This window comes from Oncorhynchus keta, chromosome 7, assembly GCF_023373465.1.
Source record: "Oncorhynchus keta strain PuntledgeMale-10-30-2019 chromosome 7, Oket_V2, whole genome shotgun sequence".
Lineage (NCBI taxonomy): Eukaryota > Metazoa > Chordata > Actinopteri > Salmoniformes > Salmonidae > Oncorhynchus > Oncorhynchus keta.
The window spans coordinates 37046513-37070940 of record NC_068427.1 but is presented as its reverse complement, the minus strand read 5'-3'; the positions used below and the strand labels follow the sequence as shown (position 1 = coordinate 37070940).

Below are 24428 nucleotides of genomic sequence, written 5' to 3'. Positions count from 1 at the left end.
CCCAAGGATGAACCAGACTTGTGGAGGTCTACAATTTTTTTATGAGGTCTTGGCTGATTTCTTTTGATTTTCCCATGTCAAGCAAAGAGGCACTGAGTTTGAAGGTAGGCCTTGAAATACATCCACAGGTACACCTCCAATTGACTCAAATTATATCAATTATCAGAAGCTTCTAAAGCCATGACATTATTTTCTGGAATTTTCCAAGCTGTTTAAAGGCACAGTCAATTTAGTGTATGTAAACTTCTGACCCACTGGAATTGCGATACGGTGAATTATAAGTTAAATAATCGATCTGTAAACAATTGTTGGAAATTGTTTACATACACTTAGGTTGGAGTCATTAAAACTCATTTTTCAACCACTCCACAAATTTCTTGTTAACAAACTATAGTTTTGGCAAGTCGGTTAGGACATCTACTTTGTGCATGACACAAAGTAGATGTCCTAACCGACTTGCCAAAACTATAGTTTGTTAACAAGAAATTTGTGGAGTGGTTGAAAAACGAGTTTTAATGACTCCAACCTAAGTGTATGTAAACTTCCGACTTCAACTGTGTCAATCAATTTGTCAGACTACTCACATGTGTATGGTCGAGTCCCCCACACTCGGTATGGCCCCAACCGACTTGACGACATGACCGAGCACATAGACAACAGAGAGGTAAACAATGGTCCTGTGGATGACATGACACAGTAGTGACTTTCACAGTTACTTCAGCTTCTCGTCAACTAAGACAAGATTCAACATCGGAACAACAACAGTGGAGGCTGGTGGAGGGAGAAATCTGAGGACATTCTCATTGTTATGGCTAGAATGGAATGCAGCCCATCCTCCAATCTAAAATGACACCATATTTACCATTGAGGGATTGGAGGCATTGACTTCTCCATCTAACTCACTTGAACTTGCCCAGCCAGGAGTCAGCAATGAGGGCCCCCAGAATAGGGGTGAAGTAACAGAGGCTGGAGAAGGCATGGTACACTGCTGTGGACAGGTTCTGGTTCCAATGCAGGTAATTGATGAAGTACAGCGTCAGCACCGCTTCACGCAAGCACAGCCGGGAAGTAAGGAGAAATAGATAAGGATCACCAGGGATCAGAGAAAAATACAGTATATCATTGGTCCCTCTTTGTCAGGTCTTTATTGTAAAAGAGAATGTGTTATCAATAAATTGATTAGAGTTGAATAGAGTTTGGCAATAACAGATTTTCTTTTTCAAGAAGTGTGTTTCGGGAAGTAGAGGAAGTAGAGGTCAGACAGGGAGTCTAGATCATGTGATGTTTCCATCTTAAATCAGAGATAAAGCCCCTTGTGACAGGGGGAGAGGAACCTGGTTGTGCAATCGGGAGGGGTAAATTTAATGAAAGCTTCACCAAAAAAATATACAATTGCTAAAAACCTTTTTAGCCTGTCTATCTATGGGTAACAGGGTTGACGTGTTGTGCTCGACCCACTCAGTTTTCCACCACAAAACAGGCAAAAAGAGTAGAACCAGCTCACCTGCTCTACACTACACAGCAAATTCACCAGCGTTAAAGGAAAACTAAATGAACACGGAGACTGTTGTGTCTGATGAACACGGAGACTGTTGTGTCTGGTGAACACGGAGACTGTTGTGTCTGATGAACACGGAGACTGTTGTGTCTGGTGAACACGGAGACTGTTGTGTCTGGTGGAACACGGAGACTGTTGTGTCTGGTGAACACGGAGACTGTTGTGTCTGGTGAACACGGAGACTGTTGTGTCTGGTGAACACGGAGACTGAACACGGAGACTGTTGTGTCTGGTGAACACGGAGACTGTTGTGTGTCTGGTGAACACGGAGACTGTTGTGTCTGGTGAACACGGAGACTGTTGTGTATGGTGAACACGGAGACTGTTGTGTCTGGTGAACACGGAGACTGTCTGTGTCTGATGAACACGGAGACTGTTGTGTCTGGTGAACACGGAGACTGTTGTGTCTGGTGAACACGGAGACTGTTGTGTGTCTGGTGAACACGGAGACTGTTGTGTCTGAGACGGAGACTGTTGTGTCTGGTGGAACACGGAGACTGTTGTGTCTGGTGAACACGGAGACTGTTGTGTCTGGTGAACACGGAGACTGTTGTGTCTGGTGAACACGGAGACTGTTGTGTCTGGTGAACACGGAGACTGTTGTGTCTGGTGAACACGGAGACTGTTGTGTCTGGTGAACACGGAGACTGTTGTGTCTGGTGAACACGGAGACTGTTGTGTCTGGTGAACACGGAGACTGTTGTGTCTGGTGAACACGGAGACTGTTGTGTCTGGTGGAACACGGAGACTGTTGTGTCTGGTGAACACGGAGACTGTTGTGTCTGGTGAACACGGAGACTGTTGTGTCTGGTGAACACGGAGACTGTTGTGTCTGGTGAACACGGAGACTGTTGTGTCTGGTGAACACGGAGACTGTTGTGTCTGGTGAACACGGAGACTGTTGTGTCTGGTGAACACGGAGACTGTTGTGTCTGTCGACCCATATTGACAACAAAACGGTTTTAATTCTTGAACTACTCTGCTCTGTCGCCGATACACATTAAATTGTTAGGGCACTACTACCACATATCAGTTCAATTGGTAGAGCATTCACACTAATAGGTGCAACAAATATAGATTATAAAACTATGTCAATGTAAGTTATTTACCGGAGTTCTGTCCTATTTCTAGTTAGGAGTAGTTAGGAGAACCATTCTTAATTATAAAACTATGTCAATGTAAGTTATTTACCGGAGTTCTGTCCTATTTCTAGTTAGGAGTAGTTAGGAGAACCATTCTTAATTATAGGTTACCTACCTTTCATGCCATAGTAGGAGAAGCGTTCACAGAACTCATTCACCACAATGAAGGAGATGCAGACAGGGTAGTTGGTTCCACATAGTTTCTGAGGAGAAGAAAGAAAGAAATATGAAAAGAGAGAGTGAAAGACAAATAGAGAGAGAGAGAGAATGAAAGACAAAGACAGAGACAGAGAGAGAGAGAGAGTCATTAAAAGCTGTATGTGTTTTCTAGAGTAATACATGACTCATACTAACATGTCAGTTAAACAAGGAATTGATGCTATTGTCCATAATGCTTTACTACTGAGCAAGAGTCAGTACGTCTCCATCCCAAATGGCAAACTATTCACTACATAGGGTAGTACTTTTGACCTGGGCCCATAGAGCTGTGGTCTAAAATAGTACACTAAATAGGGAATAGGATGCCATTTAGGATACATTATAAAGAGTCATTCATTAATCACACCAGCACATCACAGATTAGACTAAAGAGCAACTGACAGGTCATTTGACATTAATCGTGGTCCAAAGAAAAGAGACGTTAATAATACATCTGAAGAAGAAATTAAAGTTGAAATGATCAACTAAGGAAAACCCAGAAATCTTGCCAGGAATTTTCCAGTCCAATATCCATTGTTTTACCTGTTCAATTCGACCGCAAATACATGACCATGAATATATTGTGAAATATAAAATATTACCTGTGATTTGCTTGTCTTTCCACTTTCATGAATTTCCGATTTGAGCTCTGTCAGGTAAACACAAAATAACATAATTTTAGAGGTATTGTATGCACAAGATGCATGGACATGACTAGCCCTATAAATAGTACTCCAAATTCATGATATTCCCAAATGAACATTCATAAGCATTTAACGTTACAAGTCTACACCTATTGTATTCTGTGCATGTGACCAATAAAATGTGATTTGATTTTTTAAATGTATTTACGCTATGAAGACAATATCCAAATATTAAGTGTATTATTAATATCATGGATTTGGTGTACTATATGTAGGGCTGGCGAGGACATGACATACTGCATCTACATTATCTAATGCTGGTCTATGGACGGAGTAAGAATTTCACTTGAGCACTATGCAATCAAACCCGTATTGCAGTATTCACGGAGGGACAAATACAAGTCCATTTGGAAATGGTCATTATTACTCTCTTACATGACTGACTATTAATAATAAAATAAGAAGTAATGATGGACTACTCATTATTATTAGAATATGGTCTAAGAGAAAACAGTGGTTGATGCTAATAAACTTTGTTTTTTTGAGATAGCCAAATTAGAAAATAGGCTAATACAAACACTCAGTAAAATGTGCGTTTTGCATCTGTTTCCTTACAATAGTGATGGTGTCTGAGAAGCCTATTGACAGGTGTGATGGAAAACATCTTCCGAACTTTCTACAGTAAAAATCTAACACTAGCTAGATTTCGATTCCAATTGGCTATTCTGGAGGCGAAAGAAACGCACACATGTTTAGGCAAGGTGCTAGCTAGCGGAGTAGAACACTTCAAATAGACAAATGGACAGATTTTCATACAAATATTCTAGAATCCACATAAAGAAAATGTGCATTTTCCCACTAGTGGTGTGTTTCGACCAAACATACCTGTGGATAAAAATAAGTGAGTGATGACATAGTGCACACAAAATGTACTTGTTCGTTTAAGTTTTTATGTACCGAATAAAAACACCCTCTATTATTATTGAAAAATGAACATCACCGTGCACTTTCACCACCCTGTGAAATTCATCATCATGTATTTATTATCTGTAGACAACGTTTCCCGAGTTGTAGTGGGAGGACCACACACCCAAATCATCGCGTGACTTCAAATTTACTTCGATATGACGGTTAATTATATCAATACTTTAACAAAAGGTTTCCACCGCTATTTCTCGCATAATACATTTCACCAACACAAAATATCCCACCATGTAGAATGAACCAATCATCTGTCGGCATTTATAAAATTGTTCGGAAACTTCATGTTTCCATCACAGCTGTCATTATGGTATCACTTTACTTGCATAAAAACTGTGGATGGAAACGTGGTTACTGAAGGCAAAATGTCAACCACTACACATACAGTATTTCAGCATTTCTATAAATCGAGCACATATGTTAGCAATTTGCCTAGATCCATCCTGTGAAAACATTGAATGCATACATCATTATCACGACAGTCTGAAAGTTGCAGACAGTGCTATCAAACGCGTAATTTGTGTCAATTGTCACAACTATTGATAACGTTTGTGCATAAAACGCTTTCCTTCAATAATTCACCGCCCATGCATCCAATAAAAAAACATATTCCGAAAACTTTATTTTTCCAAAAGTCTATGCACGCATTACCCTTTCGTTTCCCCATTTCTCGTTTATTTTCTGAAGTGTTTTTGGCACTAGCGTCGCATCGGTCGGTGGACTTCTTGACGTGCGTCCAAGTCCGTCCCTCTCTTGTCTGTCTGTGACTGTGAGCGCAGCAATGGAAACGCAGCTTTCTTATAACATATGTTTAACCCGTTAGTTAATATTCCACTCCAGATCCATGATTTTTTTTACTTAATCTTCAAGGACTTTTCAGTGCAGATCTGATCCTGTCAAGTCAATTGAATAGTGGATCTTACTTTACAGAGAACAGTTGGGAACCCGCCTGTAAACCAGACTCTTTGGATTCACAATAGAGTTATTGTTTGGGTTTTTTAACCCGCAAGCCTGGGCGTGAAGTGACTGTTGAAATTAGCCTGAAGTGAGAGTACTTTATGAAGTGGACAATTTCCATGCTTTCTGGTACTTATAATTGGGACAAGTTATGCATTTCTGGGGTTGTTCAAAAAGGTCATTGATTCTCACTGATTGTACTGTTGTTGAAGTGACTCAAAAACAACTATTCCTACAAAAAAGTTATCATTAATTTCTTCTTCTATTTCCCGATTTCCAACATCTAGGAGACAATGAGCCCTCTAAAAATCCCAATGCATTGTAAAACTCAGTAGTCTATACAGTAATATTAGCATACAACTATTTCCCAACTAAACCCCTGCCATGCCAATGGGTTGTACTTGTCATTGTCAATAGTCTCCTATTGTAAATAAATGAATGTTTAGCATGTGCCATTCACATTATTCTTTGATGTGTTATGGAGTTCCACCCTGGCGCCAGAGCCCATCTTCTATGCATGGGCACCACAGGCAGTAGAGACACGGACTACATAATTCATCTGGCTTGTTGTGGAATGTGTGTGCTGAATGAAATAGTTAATATATATATATATATATATATATATATATATATATATATAATATATATATAAGAGAGAGAGAGAGAGAGAGAGAGAGAGAGAGAGAGAGAGAGAGAGAGAGAGAGAGAGAGAGAGAGAGAAAAAAAGCTGTATGTGTTTTCTAGAGTAATACATGACTCATACTAACATGTGAGTTAAACTATGAATCTAATTCACTATGGCACTATGCCACTTAAAAACGTAATTAAATACTCCTATTAAATTCTGACCATATGACCCATTTAGCACAGTCGCACATATAGGCCAAGTTAAACCTGTAATATGAAAGAAAAAAAAAATCGGGCCTGCAAGTTCAATATGGAACCACTTCCAAAGGGGTTATTATCAGTTTCAAACATTGGTTGTTATCTGAACATAGTTTTGTGCCAACCGAATGACTGCATCTATATTAACCAGGTGTCTAAAGTACTTAATTAAAAAATACTTTAAAGTACTACTTAAGTAGTTTATTGGGGTATGTGTACTTAACTATTTATATTTTTAACAACTTTTACTTTACTTCATTCCGAAATAAAATAATTTACTTTTTAATCCATACATTTTCCCTGACACCGAAAAGTACTCGTTACATTTTGAATGCTTAGCAGGACAGGAAAAGGGTACAATTCACATGCTTATCAAGAGAACATCCCTGGTCATCCCTACTGCCTCTGATCTGGCAGACTCAATAAACACATATGCTTCGGTTGTAAATTATGTCTGAGTGTTGAAGTGTGCCTTGGCTTTCTGTAAATAAAAAAAACAAGAAAATGGCACCATTTGGTTTGCTTAATATAAGAAATGTGAAATGATTTGTACTTTTACTTTAACTTTTGATACTTAAGTATATTTAAAACCAAATCATTTTAGACTTTTACTCAAGTAGTATTTTACTGGGTGATTTTCACTTGAGTCATTTTGTATTCTTTACTTTTACTCAAGTATGACAATTGGGTACTTTTTCCACCACTGTAACTAAAAGAAGCAGCCCACTGGGTACACACTGGTTGAATCAACACTGTTTCCACGTCATTTAAATGAAATGGCGTTGAACCAACGCGGAATAGACGTTGAATTGACGTCTGTGCCAAGTGGGAAACAGATCTGATAGTGATATTCCTTATTATCACCCTTATTATCTAATTACTTTAAATGACCTCTCTGAATCCACAATACTGACTTGGAAAGGGCATTTTATGTCACAATTAACTCCAAATCATGCCAGAAAGAATGATTATCTAGGGATGGGGAGGAGTCATATCAAACTATACTATGAAAACTTGAATAACCGGACTTTTACTGAATATATTTTGTGATCAAATACTGTTCGGTATGCCTGAGACTTTTATCCACTGCTTGAATAATTAAAGTTGCCCTGGTTGGTGGAGAAAATCCTGTTGGTCTTCAATACTGCATTTATAACATTAACAACATATATTTTTAGGTAATTATCATCTATAATAGTATGTGTATAGTCATTTTAATATAAAATGCATGTTAAAATCACGTAACTTTAAAAAATAAAATGACACTGCTTTTGTTAGTGACAAAGAGTAAATAGCCTCAACTGGAGCAGTTAAAATAAACCTATTTACACAAATACATGTTAAACTAATGACATCAAATGGTCAGCAACAGGGTCTCACTGAGGTCTCGCTGTGTTGTGATCATGATGTTACACATTTGTGGGTCACTTGTTAATGACAAGGATGGAACTTAAGGATTTTGGGCAGTGGCCAGCCTGACTAGTAGACCACAGTATTTACTAGCCCAGGTCCAAAATATGTGCCAGGCGATACTTGAAAAAGGCCAGATTTCACTAGCCGTCGGGTTAGACAGGCACATTTTCTACTAGCCCCGTCTGAAAGGTACTATCCTCGGGCTAGCAGGCTAGCTTAATGTTCATCGCTGTCTTTTAAGGTATGGGAAAGTTAAGTGAGGTAAAGTACACCAAGTGACCATCCGTAAAGTAGTGCTTGGTGACAGAAAGATGTACACCATGTGAATACTAATGTGGTTCATAAAGAAACTCCTTCTACTGCCATTGGTTCCTCCTGCTGCTAGACTGTCCTATCAATAAACTGCAGGTTGACTGGGGTAGCAGGGATCAGAAGGGTTCTTGTGACTGGCTTGACTGTGGCTCCGGTAGGGTCAGTGCGTATTTCATAGTGTTTTATCAACTGTGAGGATAGAGGAAAACACATTGATTATATTATGTTATTGTCCTAGTCTGATAGAATGTCAGCTCTCCACATGTTAAATGAAAAGAGATGTAAAGAATAGATACAAGGTAGAAAAACAACAACCCATGAATAGTACAATTACATAGAAATATGAGCTTTCCTAGTGGGACAATCAATGGCAGTGACTAATCACGATTTGTTCCGGATTTTTCTGGAAGCTGACTTGCCGTGGCTGTTGATACGGAGATTTCTGCGCATGTGCAGGATTTTATTTTTTAAGTAGCTGCTGCTTCCCCCTCCTTGACATGTAGAGGGAAACTTCATATTGTAGGCTATACTAAAGATATGGTAGACACATTTGAACTATGCATTCCATACTGTACCTCAAAGGGTGACTTCATGTCATTTTTTCAGGAGGGGTGTTGAGCAACATCAAATCAAATGTTATTTGGCATATGCGTCAAATACAACAGTGAAATTCTTACAAGCCCTTAATAAACAATGCAGTTTTAAGAAAAATACGTGTTAAGAAAGTATTTACTCAAATAAACTGAAAATATATTATAAAAAATATAATTAAAAATAATTAAAGAGCAACAATAAAATAACACCAATGAGGCTATTTACAGGTGGTACCGGTACAGAGTCAATGTGCTATATACGTTCCAAGATCTTGAGAGGAACGTATATATTCCTCAACGAGGACTATCCTGAAGCTGTGCGCTAGAAGAGGAAAGAACTGATCCCAGCCATGAAAGCTGCCAGAGAGCGTGGGGACATTGCTTACATCCGCTATGACAGGCTCATTGTCCACCCTCCCTCCCAGAAGCCTGGAAGGGATGAGAGAGCCGAGTCTATGGGTTCATAGCTTCAACCCCGCAGCACACACACCAATTGATTAATGGACTGTTGAATGTAAAACAAAATATCTTGCTTTGTCTGCTCTTTTCAGTATTATGTCTATCTCTGATAAGCTACCCAGGAAAGGGCTGAAAACAGCCCATATTAATATGTGTAGCCTTAGAAATAAGGTTCATGAAATCAATAACTGGCTAACATCAGAAAACATTCATATATTAGCCATTTCTGAGACTCACTTAGATCATTCATTTGATGACACAGCAGTAGCAATACAAGGATATACCATCTATAGAAGAGACAGAAATGCTTATGGTGAGGTGTTGCTGTATATATTCAGAGCCATATCACTGTAATGCTTAGAGAAGATCTTATGTCAAGTGTTACTGAAGTATTGTGGTTGCAGGTTCACTTGGCACATCTAAAGCCTTTTCTTTTGGGGTGTTGCTATATTCTATCTACATTTGCACACACTGTACATAGATTTTTCTTTTGTGTTATTGACTGTTTGTTTGTTTACTTCATGTGTAACTCTTTGTTGTTGTTTTTGTTGCACTGCTTTGCTTTATCTTGGCCAGGTCTCAGTTGTAAATGAGAACTTGTTCTCAACTGGCCTACCTGGTTAAATACAGGTGGGAAAAATAAAAAATAAAAAGCCACCAAGTGCTAACAGTCAGTATGTAAATAATATGTGTGAAATGCTTGATAGTGTCTACTTTCTTGAGGACCTGAATATTGACTGGTTTTCATCAAGCTGTCCGCCGAAGAAGAAGCTTCTTACTGTACCCAGTGCCTGTAATCTGGTTCAGGTTATTAATCAACCTGCCAGGCTATTTACAAACACTACAGGAACAAGATCATCCACATGTATCGATCACATCTTTACTAACAGTGTAGAACTGTGTTCTAAAGCTGTATTCGTACCCATTGGATGCAGCGATCACAATATAGTGGCTATATCCAGGAGAACCAAGGTTCCAACAGATGGGCCTAAAATAGTGTATAAGGTACAAAAGATTTTGCTGATACTCTTATGTAGATGATGTAAACAATGTTTGTTGGTCTGATGTGATTGATAAGGAGTATCCAGAAGCTGAACTAGATTCATTTATGAAATTGCTTTGTCCAATTATTGATAAACATGCACCTGTTAAGAAACTGACTGTAACGATCGTTGTAAGAAGTGGACGAAAGCGCAGCGTGGTGTGAATGCATCATTTTAATGGATGGCGAAAACACAAAGTAAACTGAACAAACGAACAAAAACAACAAACGAACGTGACTGCTAATGAAACCTAGTGCTAACATGCAACTAGAGATAGACAAACTAGACATACAACATAGAATGCCCACTCCTATCACACCCTGACCAAACAAAACATAGAAACAACAACGCAAATCATGGTCAGAGTGTGACACAGACTGTTAGAACTGTTAAGGCTCTGTGGGTTGATGACGAATTGAAAAACTGTATGGTTGAAAGAGATGGGCAAAAGGAGTGGCTAATAAATCCGGCTGCACATCTGACTGGTTTACTTACTGCAAATTGAGAAATTGTGTGACTAAACTCAACAAAAATATGTAATATGAAGCAAAGATCAATGAAAGAAAGAATGATAGAAAAAATAACTTGAGTACTTTAAATGAAATTATGCCCAGAAAGTTGAATTCAACACCATCTTTCATTGAATCAGATGGCTAATTCATCACAAAACCATTTGATGTTGCTAATTATTCTGATGATTATTTCATTGGCAAAGTTTGCAAACGTAGGTAGGATATGCCAACAACGAAGAGTGAGCCATTGTATTCATGTATTAAAAAACAAATAATGAAAGAAAAGCAGTGAATTTTGGAAGTTAGTGTGGGAGAGGTGGAAATGTATTGTTATTGATCAATAATGTCAAACCTCCTGGCATTGACAATGTGTAACTCTGTGTTGTTTGTGTCGACTGCTTTGCTTTATCTTGGCCAGGTTGCAGTTGTAAATAAGAACTTGTTCTCAACTGGTAAAGGTGAAATAAAAACAGAATAAATATAAGATCTGAGAAAAGATGTGTGGGGTAGTGTCTGGAACCATGGTATGTCATCTCTGATGTTGCGCCTATCCTGGGGTAGTGTCTGGAACCATGGTATGTCATCTCTGATGTTGTGCCTATCCTGGGGTAGTGTCTGGAACCATGGTATGTCATCTCTGATGTTGTGCCTATCCTGGGGTAGTGTCTGGAACCATGGTATGTCATCTCTGATGTTGCGCCTATCCTGGGGTAGTGTCTGGAACCATGGTATGTCATCTCTGATGTTGCGCCTATCCTGGGGTAGTGTCTGGAACCATGGTATGTCATCTCTGATGTTGCGCCTATCCTGGGGTAGTGTCTGGAACCATGGTATGTCATCTCTGATGTTGTGCCTATCCTGGGGTAGTGTCTGGAACCATGGTATGTCATCTCTGATGTTGTGCCTATCCTGGGGTAGTGTCTGGAACCATGGTATGTCATCTCTGATGTTGTGCCTATCCTGGGGTAGTGTCTGGAACCATGGTATGTCATCTCTGATGTTGTGCCTATCCTGGGGTAGTGTCTGGAACCATGGTATGTCATCTCTGATGTTGCGCCTATCCTGGGGTAGTGTCTGGAACCATGGTATATCATCTCTGATGTTGCGCCTATCCTGGGGTAGTGTATGACCTAGAGACTCACTACTCAGTGAGTTTGTCCAGGCGTGGGGTCAAGAAGGGGTTTTACTTGAGATGGGAGTATCTGGAGTTGACAATTGATTTATGCCATAGAATGCATTGGTGTTTCTGTGCTATGAAGTACCAGGAACGAGGTCAGAGCATCATCTTAGGGGCCAGACTGAACAATAAGAACAGTCTTCATGGCAAATACTATCTGGCTGCGGGATACTCCTTTCTCATATATCAAGTTTCACCGTGTGACCCATTCCATACATCTGCGGTTTGTCATGAAGACTAAAAGGGCTTATCTTTTCTATAAAATATTTTTGTATGTCAGAGCTACTCGCCACAACACTTGGAAGTGTTGAGCCGACCAGCCTCATCATTATAGAAGCAATTGCTCTATGCTTTCCTTATTAATACATTTTGAATAAAGTAATATCCTGATTGGTGATTGACCTCATCTCTCCTCACTGTTGATTAGAATTTCCACCACACTGAATCTTGTCTATTGATATTCTGTATTATGTTTTATGTTGTGTGGACCCCAGGAATAGCTGCTCGTTTTGCAACAGCTAATGTGGATCCTAATAAAACACCTTTGCCCTCGCACATTTGGTAAGTCGAGGTAATATGTACAGTACCAGTCAAAACAATTGAACACACCTACTTAAAGGATTCATCTTTATTTTTACTATTTTCTACATTGTAGAATAATAGTGAAGACATCAAAACTATGAAATAACACATGGAATCATGTAGTAACCAAAAACGTGTTAAACAAATCAAAATATATTTTAAAATCTTCAAAGTAGCCACCCTTTGCCTTGATAACAGCTTTTGCACACTCCTGGCACTCAACAAGCCTCACCTGGAATTATTTTCCAACAGTCTTGAAGGAGTTCCCACATATGCTGAGCACCTGTTGGCTGCTTTTCCCCACACTCTGCGGTCCAACTCATCCCAAACCATCCTAATTTGGTTGAGGTCGGGTGATTGTGGAGGCCAGGTCATCTGAAGCAACACTTAATCACTCTTATTGGTCAGATATTTTTACAAAGCATGGAGGTGTGTTGGATCATTGTCCTATTGAAAAACAAATGATAGTCCCCACTAAGCCCAAACCAGACGGGATGGCCTATCGCAGCAGAATGCGGTGTTTGCCATGCTGGTTAAGTGTGCCTTGAATTCTAAATAAATCACTGAAATTGTCACGAGCAAAGCACCCCCACATCATCACACATCCTCCTCCATGCGGGAACCACACGTGCAGAGATCATGTTCACCTACTCTGCGTCTCACAAAGACACAGCGGTTGGAACCAAAAATTTGGACCATCAATTCGACCATGATGGCCCGAGTCACGCAGTCTCCTCTGAACAGTTGATGTTGAGATGTGTCTGTTACTTGAACTCTGTGATGCATTTATTTGGGCTGCAATTTCTGAGGCTGGTAACTCTAATGAACTTATTCTCTGCAGCAGAGGCAACAGGGGGTCGTCCTTTCCTGTCCTCATGAGAGCCAGTTTATCATAGCCCTTGTCATGTCTTAAAGTAATGATTGACTGTCGTTTTGATTTGCTTATTTGAGCTGTTGCCAAAATATGGACTTGGTATTTTACCAAATAGGGCCATCTTCTGTATACCACCCGTACCTTGTCACAACACAACTGATTGTATAAGGGCACATGGCGAGACCCAGATGCAGATGGTTCGAGCCTCTGATATTTATTAGTATCCAAGGGGCAAGCAAGAGAATGATTGCGGCCAGGCAAAAAGATCATAACAAGGTCAGAGTCCAGGAGGTACAGAGTGGCAGGCAGGCTCGAGGTCAGGGCAGGCGGGTTCAGAGTCAGGGCAGGCAAGGGTCAAAACCGGGAGGACTAGCAAAAGAGAGAAAATAAAAAGCAGGAGCACGGGGAAAAACACGCTGGTTGACTTGACGAGACAAAATGGCACAGAGAGACAGGAAACACAAATAAATACACCAGGGAAAATAAGTGACACCTGGAGGGGGTGGAGACAAGCACAGGTAAAACAGATTGGCTCAAACGCATTAAGGAGGAACGAAATTACACAAATGAACTTTTAACAAGGCACACCTGTTAATTGAAATGCATTCCATGTGGCTACTGTACCTCATGAAGCTGGTTGAGAGAATACCAAGAGTGTGCAAAGCTGTCATCAAGGCAAAGGGTGGCTACTTTAAAGAATCTCAAATATATTTTGATTTGTTTAACACTTTTGGTAACTACATGATTCCATGTGTTATCTCATAGTGAAGACATCAAAACTATCATTCTCCAACGTGTAGGAATCCCAACTTTTGACTGGTACTGTAAATGTAGGTAGAGGGAAATTGACTAGTCATAGATAGAGAAGCAGCAGCGTAAAAATGGGAGGGGTCAATACAAAGATATTCAGCTATCGTGTTCTAAACAAAAGACAGATCAACATGTTCGTACAAACTTTGTCGGTTGTAACAGTATATTTAGGCAAACAAACACAAGCCATACAGGCAGTCAAAATAGCAATTATTTCCTCATTATCATTGCAAACATTGGCTAGTTCTTTTTTTCAGCAACTCCTCTCGCAACATAACAATGAATATTATCACAACTAGTATGCAGTAGTTGACAAACCACATAAGGAATAATAGTGCAGCCTACTGCAAAATGAACTCGTCCATTGTCAGACTCTGGTTACCTGTCCGGATGCTAGAGCTGCCTAGAACGTTCGGCTGCCCAGAGGTGGAACAGTTAGTTAGCCTACTCATGCGGTACTAGTTACATCATTTGTACAGGAACTCTGACTAGTGGCTACAATATGACAGCAACTATAAAGATGTGTACATCACACAAAACGCTAATTGTTTTTGCTCCTATGCAATGTGTAGGGACTGTCCTGGTTGTGCAACTGCAATAACCATTACAACAGACAGAAGGTTGTTGAATAAATATTTTTGGGGATGTCATTCAAATCGCTACAGGGTTTATCATTTCAACTGTTCAGAAATATGAGGCAGAGATCGGCTACAGCAACATGGTTCAGAAGAGAGTGAATAAAGTGAGAAAGATAAACGGATGGGGAGTGTGAGCTGTAGCTACATAGTGTGTGTAAAATAACATGCCCAGAGCTTTGAGAAAGAGGTTTCCAGAGGGGAGGGTCCACAACCAGCTGAACCTGATTATATTAGAGGGTTACTACAGACTAGATCAACAATTATAACTAACTCAATGTCTTGAGGCTGCAGCTAAAAAGTAGGTTAAACATGCATAACCTAATGTAGCTTTAACCCACCTGCCCTCTAGAGGCACTGGCAAATTAAATGTGAAAGTCACTGAAGGAAATGTATAAAAGACAGAATGCTGTATTGTCTCTTGCACTATCACAGTTGCCTGATCATTTCCAGACGCAGAAAAGCATGTGGTCTGAATCCCAAGCTACTATCACAGTTCTACATAAAACTGTTGAATGAAGGGCATATGCTGTAGGTGTCACATCTGCTCCTGCTGCACCCCCTAGTGGACATCCAGCATCTCCTTAACCTGCAGCCATTTCCCCCAGTTCTCTCCCTCTCCTTCTCTGCGTGTGTGGTTGGAGACAGTTGTGCTGGAGTCAGCAGTTCCCCACCAGCTGCAACCCCTTCCATAATCAAGACCTCTACAAATACTCAGTTCCGCCACTTCCACTCTGCCAGATCATAATCTCTGTTCAGTCAGTCATGCGTCTATTTGTCATCATTTAAGATCCTGTATCCTGCTGTGCCTATTTCCTTGCCTGATGCCGTTTCTCCTCTCACTGCAGTTTTGCTGCTCTGACTCTGGTTCCTGTTCCACCATCCTGCTACCCTGTTCTGGATTCAACTCATCATCACTCCGTTGGATTCCCCTCCAGACCCGTTTAACATGTCCCAACCCAGCTCACTCCAACCTCAGCCTCCACATCTGGTTTCCTACTACTCATCCAAGCTTCCCTGGATCTGCACTTCATCTCTCCCTGCGTTACAATAAATATCTTGGTTCATTCATCCCCGTTTCCTGGTTTGAGTCTGTTCTTGAGTTCCCCTGTGCTGCTCCGCATAACAGTAGGGGTACTATACAACTACAGAGCAGGCCTGGATGTCTTACCCTGGAGAAGATGAGGTACATCTCCAGCTCGGCCAACTTCCTGCCCAGGCAGGCCCGGACCCCGAAACCAAAGGGCACTGAGACGAAGGGGTGCTGGTTCTTGTCTTTCCCCAGCCCACACAGAGCCAGCGTTCAGGCAGGAAGACTTGGGGCTCCGGGAACACTGCCTGGTCATAGGACAACATAGTGACACAGGTGGAACAAGTCTGGGATGGAAAGGAAGGAGGAGAGAGATTAAGCCCCTTGAATTGAGATAGAGGGAAAGGACAGGAGAGGGAGAACAGCCAAATACAGCTGCTCTAACTCTGATCAGTGGTATACTGTTTGGTGTGAGCAATATCAACAAACCAAAAGTCTACCTTGGATTTTAATGAATTAAAATACTGAAGTTAAGGGCGAAAGGTAATGTATATCTCTGGATATACAAGTGTGATTGTATCTCCACACACAGGATGAAAATAAAAGTACTTAAGTTTACCAATAGAAAACATTTCCAACAGCACAAGATGGTAGAAGTGTAAGTCACATTTTTGGGTTAGAGGTGCTCCCCCACAACCATGTAATTTTCCACATTGATGCGTGCGTTTCCTGGTACTCCTGGGTACATCCTGGAGAGAGAGTATAGAAGAGTCACGAGGGGTAGAGAGGAAAGGATTGGCTCCATTTGACTAATTAAGAATAAATTATAAGCACATTGACGTACACTGCACATCACAATACATAACTCATTATGAATATAATAACTTTAATAACCCATTATGAATTTTATAATGAGTGAATTTACAGAATGACAGATGACTGACAACTTACTGTAGTGTCTCCCTGACAACAGCCTTGAGCCAGGGCATTCTAATTCTAATCACTAGTAGGCACCTTGTCCCCTGGGCAGACACTGATCACTTCCTGGTACAGCTTCTCCTAGATCTCTGGCTCCAGGGCCATGTGGTACAGAGACCACGAGATGGTGTTGGATGTCTGTAGCATAGAAATACAATTACAATAGGAATAGGTTGTAGGGTAATAATATTAGTATTATGTTAATTGCGAGAATTATATTTGTATGGTCTGATTAGGGAGGCAGGCACCAATGAGAGACAATGGTACCGATACTGTTATGGTGTTTACTGTGACAGTCTGACGTAGGTAGCTAATGTGGTTATATTGGAAATGTTCACAATCTAAAATAACAAAAAAAACATGTCCCCCAGCAGGCCTTCACCCCTTTCTCCACTACTGTTGCCACCCTGTCACACCCTTTATGAAACAGCGCTTCATAAAACACACACCTCACCGTATCGATCCCAGCCAGCAGTAGCTCAGCGATGGACCCCATTATCTCAGTGACAGACATCTGTTCACTGACCAGGAGGTGTGTGAGGTACTCTCCCTCCACCGGCTGGTCCAGATGAACCTTCTGCTCAATCTCCTCCATCTTCTGAAGCACCTGCTCCGCCGCTGTATGGGGACAGAGGTCAGAGGTTACAGTAACCAGCACAATATAGATGCTTAGGGTGAATCTCAGGTCTTTTCTCAATTCCTTGTGTAGCAGATGGGGATCTGTGAAACCACAGGAGGCTGGTGATGGGAGGATGGCTCATAATAGCTGGAATAGAGTAAATTGAATGTTATCGAACACATGTTTGATGTGTCGATACCATTCCATGTATTCCATTCCAGCCAGTACTATGAGCCTGTCTCCCCAATTAAGGTGCCACCAGCTGCCTGTGTGTGAAACTCATACCTCAGCCTGAAGTGTCCCCACTTGAGCTGCCTCCCTGACCAAGGCCCTACTCCCCCGATTGCTCAGTTTGGCGGGCAGCCAGCTCTAGGAAGAGTCTTGGTGGTTCCAAATTTCTTCAATTTAAGAATGATGGAGGCCACTGTGTTCTTGGGGACAATCAATGCTGCAGCAATGTTGTGGTACTCTTCCCCAGATCTGTGCCTCGAAACAACCCTGTCTCGGCGCTCTGTGGAAAATTCCTTCAACCTCATGGCTTGGTTTTTGCACTGACATGCACTTTCAACTGTGGGACCTTATATAGACAGGTGTGTGCCTTTCCAAATCATGTCCAATCAATTCAATTTACCACAGGTAGACTCCAATCAAGTTGTAGAAACATCAAGGAGGATCAATGGAAACAGGATGCACCTGAGCTCAATTTTGAGTCTCATGCACATGATGTCACATAACATATCATCAACAACTTAAACACATTGCATCATTTTCATATGTGAAACGAGTGAGAGCGTGAGTGCCCTCAAAAAATCCTACATCCTCCTCATTCACAAGTTTGCAGTAGAGGTTACTTGATTTCATGGGTATGTGATAATGTGTAATGTTATGTGAAATGTTATTGTGCAGTCTACCTTTTCAATCTTTATTATACTCTTTGAAAAAAGGAACTATCTAGAACCTAAAACGGTTCTTCGGCTGTACCCTTAGAATCATTTTAGGTTCCAAGTAGAACCCTTTTGGGTTCCATTTAAAAACCCTTTTTACAGAGGTTTCTACATGGAACCCAAAAGTGTTCTCCTATGGCGACGGCCGAAGAACCATTTTGGAACACTAAGTGTACATGATAGAGCATGTGATGCCATACAAATGTCTCACTTATTCAGTCATTCACTCACAAATTCACTCATTGACTCACTCACTCGCCCTCTCATTCACTCACTTGTTCTCTCACACACTCATTTACTCACTCATTATTTAATTAATTCACTCACCAACTTTGAAGAGGTGATCCCAGACAGCCACAAACTGTTTCCAGAAAGGGAGGTAGGGCCAGGTGGACTTGGGGAAGAGAATGATGATTGGGGAGAGGCGGAACATCTCTCCTACTGAGACGATTCTGTTGCCCTTGACCGATGAACAGACTGACCTTGAACACTCACACATATCTGGAAGGGAATTCAAGCACTCACTCACTATACAATGCTTTATCTAATCAACTACCATGGCTAAAGACCCCTGTGCAATTACTTTAAAGTCTTTTCTCTAACACAATGGTTCTCTATCCTGGTCCTGGGGACCCAAAAGGGGTGCATATTTTTGCCCTAGCAACTACACACCTGATTCAAATCGTCAAAGCCTAATGATGAGATGATTTGAATCAGGTGTGTAGTGCTAGGGCAAAAACTAAAATATGCTCCCCTTTGCATCCCCAGGACCAGGGTTGAGAACTGTTGCTCTAACACAGTGGTTCCAAAACTTTGTATAGCCCCGTACCCCTTCAAACATTCAACCTCCAGCTGCGTACCCCCTCTAGCACCAGGGTCAGCACACTCTCAAATGTTGAATTTTTCAATATACATTTATTAAACATATGAATGAATATGAGTTTTTGGGAAGTGACATGGGAAGTGACAAAGAGCTCTTATAGGACCAGGGCATAAATAATAATATAATCATAATCAATCATTTGACTCTTTATTTAGCCATCATACATAACAACGTATTTGTTCATCAAACATTGTGAATAACTCACCACAGGTTAATGAGAAGGGTGTGCTTTAAAGGATGCACATAACTCTGCAATGTTGGGTTGTATTGGAGCGAGTCTCAGTCTTAAAACATTTTCCACACATATTCTGTGCCTACATTTTTAGTTTTCATGCTAGTGAGGGCCGAGAATCCACTTTCACATAGGTAGGTATGTGGTTGCAAAGGTCATCAGTGTCTTAACAGCGTGATTTGCCAAGACAAGAAACTCTGAACGCAGCCCTATCCAGAAATCTGGCAGTGGCTTCTGATTCAATTCAATTTTCACAGAACCGCTTCTTGCAATTTCGATGAGGCTCTCTTGCTCAGATATCGGTAAGTGGACGAGAAGCAGGGCATGAAAGGGATAACGAATCCAGTTGTTTGTGTCATCCGTTTCAGGAAAGTACCTGCGTAATTGTGCACCCAACTCACTCAGGTGTTTCGCTATATCACATTTGACATTGTCCGTAAGCTTGAGTTCATTTGCACACATAAAAATCATACAATGATGGAAAGACATGTGTGTTGTCCTTGTTAATTAAGGCAGACAGAAAAGAGCAAGTTCTTAATCATAGCCTCAATTTTGTCATGCACATTGTATTTGTATTTATTATGGATCCCCATACTAAATCCCCTAATAGATCCCCTGCCAAAGCAGCAGCTACTCTTCCTGGGGCCCAGCAAGGTTAAGGCAGTTTATTCCATTTTAAAAACATTACAATACATTCACAGATTTCACAACACACTGTGTGCCCTCAGGCCCCTACTCCACCACTACCACATATCTACAGTACTAAATCCATGTGTATGTATAATGCGTGCGTGTGTGTGTGTGTGTGTGTGTGTGTGTGTGTGCGCCAATGTTTGTGTTGTTTCACAGTCCCTGCTGTTCCATAAGGTGTTGAATATACAGTGGAAAGAAAATGTATGTGAACCCCTAGGCTAATTGGAGTCAGGAGTCAGCTAACCTGGAGTCCAATCAATGAGATTGGAGATGTTGGATAGAGACGCCCTGCCCTATAAAAAACACTCACAAAGTTTGAGTTTTCACTATTCACAAAAAGCTTTGCCTGATGTGAACGATGCCTTGAACAAAACAGATCTCAGAAGACCCAAGATTAAGAATTGTTGACTTGCATAAAGCTGGAAAGGGTTACAACAGTATCTCTAAAAGCCTTGATGTTCAAGGTAAGACAAATTGTCTATAAACGGAGAAAGTTCAGTACTGTTGCTAGTCTCCCTAGGAGTGTCCGTCCTGCAAAGATGACTGCAAGAGCACAGCGCAGAATACTCAATGAGGTTAAGAAGAATCCTAGTGTCAGCTAAAGACTTACAGAAATCTCTGGAACATGCTAACATCTCTGTTGACGAGTCTACGATATGTAAAACACGAAACAAGAATGGTGTTCATGGGAGGACACCATAGAAGAACCCATTGCTATCTTTAAAAAAACATTGCGGCACTTTTGAAGTACGCCAAAAGAGCACCTGGATGTACCACAGTGCTACTGGCAAAATACTCTGTGGACAGATGAAACTACAGTTGAGTGTTTGGAAGGAACACACAACACTATGTGTGGAGGGAAAAAAGACACAGCACATCAAAACAGAACAACGACACAGAAGTAAATCAACAACAAAATGGCTTCAAATAGAAGAAAATATGCTTTCTGGAGTGGCTCAGAGTCCTGACCCAACCTGATTGAGATGCTGTGGCATGACCTCAAGAGAGCAGTTCACACCACACGCTGCCCATATCATTGCATAATGTAGAAAATGCACGAGAGTTCATGGGCCTTGCTTTAACAAAGTTAACCATTTTCACCGTAGTGTCCAAAACGTCTTTCAATCTGTCAGGCATTCCCTTGGCAGCAAGATCCTCTCGGTGGATGCTGCAGTGTACCCAAGTAGCATCGGGAGCAACTGCTTGCACGCAAGTTACCACTCCACTATGTCTCCCTGTCATGGCTTTTTCCCCATCAGTACAGACACCAACACATCTTGATCAAGTCCAATTGATGTCACAAAGTTGTCCAATAGTTAAAATATCCTCTCATGTTGTCCTATTTTCCAATGGTTTGTAGAAGAGGATGTCTTCCTTATTTGACCCCTCATAAACGTAACGGACATATACCAAGAGCTGTGCCAGGCCCGCCACATCTGTTAACTCATCCAGCTGTAATGCATATAATTCACTGGCTTGTATGCAAAGCAGTAATTGTTTTAAAACATCTCTGGCCATGTCACTGATGCGTCGTGAAAAGGTGTTTGATTAAGACATTTTCTGCATAGTTTTTTGGGCCTTTTTCCCCAGGATTGTCCCAGCCATATCTGTGGCAGCAGGAAGAATTAAGTCCTCCTTGCCTGTCCTAGCCACTCGGTAGCTCACCATATAAGACGCTTCTAGCCCCTTCTTATTAACGGCATCCGTTGCTTTTATACATGTGTTACTACTCGAAAGTCGTCTTTATTCTCGCTCAAAAAACTTCTGTGGCTTATTTTTCAAATGGTCATGTTTCCTTTCTAAATGTCTGCGCAAGAGTGAAGGTTTCCCACGAGAGAGTAATGGTTAATGTGATTGGATGTTAATTATTTGACTAGGCTACCTGTAGTTGACATTGGGTTGTTATTTCGCTGAACACTAGATGGTTTGATATTATTTTTGGCAGTGAAGCAAGGCTACTCAGGCGAGAAAAGAACCTCACCCAAATGTATAGCCCCGTTGGAAAATATAAATGTACTGTTTGTTTGAAATTGTGAAGATTTTTTAAAAATGTATTAAAGAATAACAAATAAAAAACATGTTTTTTTTATTTTTATGTGAATCACCTTTTATTTGGCGTACCCCCGACGGTGTTGCGTGTACCCCAGTTTGGGAATACCTGCTCTACAGGAATAACGGAGTCCATCCAAATCATCTTGGCTCCTGGACTCTGTCCACGCATTTCAAGGCTGCGTTGAAACAATGACCTTTCAATGATCCAAGACTAGCTCAGTTAATCCCTACCATTGTAAAAATGAGTGGTCATAATGCTGCGTCAAATGTACATGATCCTAGGGGCATTAGCAAACACAATGTAAGTAACTTAATGTATGTACCCCTAATTGCACTGAATACATCTGTTTATCCTACAGCTATTGTAAGCATTAATCATGAGCCTATGAACCAGAGTTACACTGTTAGCACTGAGGTGTTGTGCCCTAGTAGGAAGATCACTTTATGAAGCTCACCCTATCAACTCCAATATAAATAACATAAGCAAGTCTACTTCGGATAAGCTTCCCAGTAAAGCATTAAAAACAATCAAGCAACACAGAAAGTGCTAAAAAATAGCTCATATTAACATATGCAACCTTAGAAACAAGGTCCATGAAGTCAATAACTTGCTTGTAACAATGACATTCATATTCTGACTATCTCTGAAACTCACTTAGATAATACATACAGTGGTAGCAATATAGCTATTTCACAGTAAAAAGAAATTGACAACAGACCTTCAGCACACTTATAGGGAAGGACACTCAACAAGAGAAATTGAGAGAAATTGATGATACAATTATTGTGGGGGCTGTCTTGTTAAACTTCAGTGCAGCTTTTGACATTATTGATCAGTCTGCTTTTGGAAAAACATACACTACCATTCAAAAGTTTGGGATCACTTATAAATGTTCTTGTTTTTGAAAGAAAAGCACATTTTTTGTCCATTAAAATAACATAAAGTTGATCAGAAATACAGTGTAGACATTGTTAATGTTGTAAAAGACTATTGCAGCTGGAAACGGATGACAGCAATTGCATGCAAGGCCAATTATATACTGTACACTGGAGTTACTTACCAAGATGACATTGAATGTTCCCTTGAATATGTGACCTAGTTACAGTTTTAACTTTAATCGTGTTGAAAATCTATGGCAAGACTTGAAAATGGCTGCCTAGCAATGATCAACAACCAACTTGAGAAAGCTTGAAGAATTGATAAAAGAATAATGGGAAAATATTGAACAGTCCAGGTTTGCAAAGCTCTTAGAGACTTACCCAGAAAGCTGAAATCGCTGCCAAAGGTGATTCTAACATTTATTGAGTCAGGGGATGGAATACTTATCTTGTCAAAATATGAAATATATTTATTTTACATTTATAAAAGTTTTCCTTCCACTTTTACAGAGTATTTTGTGTAAATTGTTGACAAAAAAGCAACTATTAAATCAATTTTAATCCCACTTTGTAACACAACAAAATGTGGAAAAGGTCAAGGGGTGTGAATACTTTCTCAAGGCACTGTAGCCCTAGTGTGATATGGTGCCATTTATTGGTGAAGTGTGGCCAACTTTAAATGAAGCATCTAATCATTCTCAAATTCAATAGAGGCTAATTCATTGAGTCTATATTTTTATTTTACCTTTATTTAACTAGGCAAGTCAGTTAAGAACAAATTCTTATTTTCAATGACGGCCTAGGAACAGTGGGTTAACTGCCTTGTTCAGGGGCAGAACGACAGATTTGTACCTTGTCAGCTCGGGGATTCAAACTTGCAACCTTAGCCCAACGCTCTAACCACTAGGCTACCCTACCAACTCTGGAGTCACTTATATATGGTTAGTGAGAAGTAGATTTTTAAAGTATTTTTAGCATTAACATGTGTGGTAACGTGCAGGTACAATGCAGCGACTTGTTTTACTCAAAACCTTTCAAAACTGGTGTAATGAGTCTAAATACAAAATCTGGAGTATGGTTCAAGAGGAGATGACTGCAGATGATTTTGAGCATTAGCGTTACATATGCAAATAATGAGTTAACAGTTACCTTGTTTTAAAAAAATTATCAATACCAAATTCAGTTTTGTTCATTTTAGGTGTTTCCATGATAGAGATTACAAGTTTTAAATTGACAGGCCACTGTGGAGTGGATTTACAGTGGTTTAAATGGACAGGCCACTGTGGAGTGGATTTACAGTGGTTTAAATGGACAGGCCACTGTGGAGTGGATTTACAGTGGTT

General features: G+C 40.5%; 1 protein-coding gene and 1 pseudogene across 2 annotated transcripts in view; both read right to left on the bottom strand.

Annotated features, from left to right (window-relative positions):
* LOC118386345 (solute carrier family 15 member 2-like) overlaps window positions 1–5436 on the bottom strand; it is a 41888-nt gene extending 36452 nt beyond the window's left edge. Inside the window, exons 1-5 of one of the 2 annotated variants that reach the window (XM_052522719.1) lie at window positions 5175–5436; window positions 3501–3547; window positions 2816–2903; window positions 904–1045; window positions 585–677 (exon numbers count right to left, since the gene is read on the bottom strand). In XM_052522719.1, coding sequence (XP_052378679.1) covers window positions 585–677; window positions 904–1045; window positions 2816–2903; window positions 3501–3547; window positions 5175–5190 — 386 coding nt within the window. In that variant the 5' untranslated portion in view covers window positions 5191–5436. The remainder of the gene's footprint in view (window positions 1–584; window positions 678–903; window positions 1046–2815; window positions 2904–3500; window positions 3548–5174) is intronic. The other variant, XM_052522720.1, reaches the window with a different exon arrangement.
* A 10861-nt stretch (window positions 5437–16297) lies between these two features.
* On the bottom strand, window positions 16298–18968 carry LOC118386515 (sterol 26-hydroxylase, mitochondrial-like; annotated as a pseudogene).
* Window positions 18969–24428: the final 5460 nt, after the last annotated feature.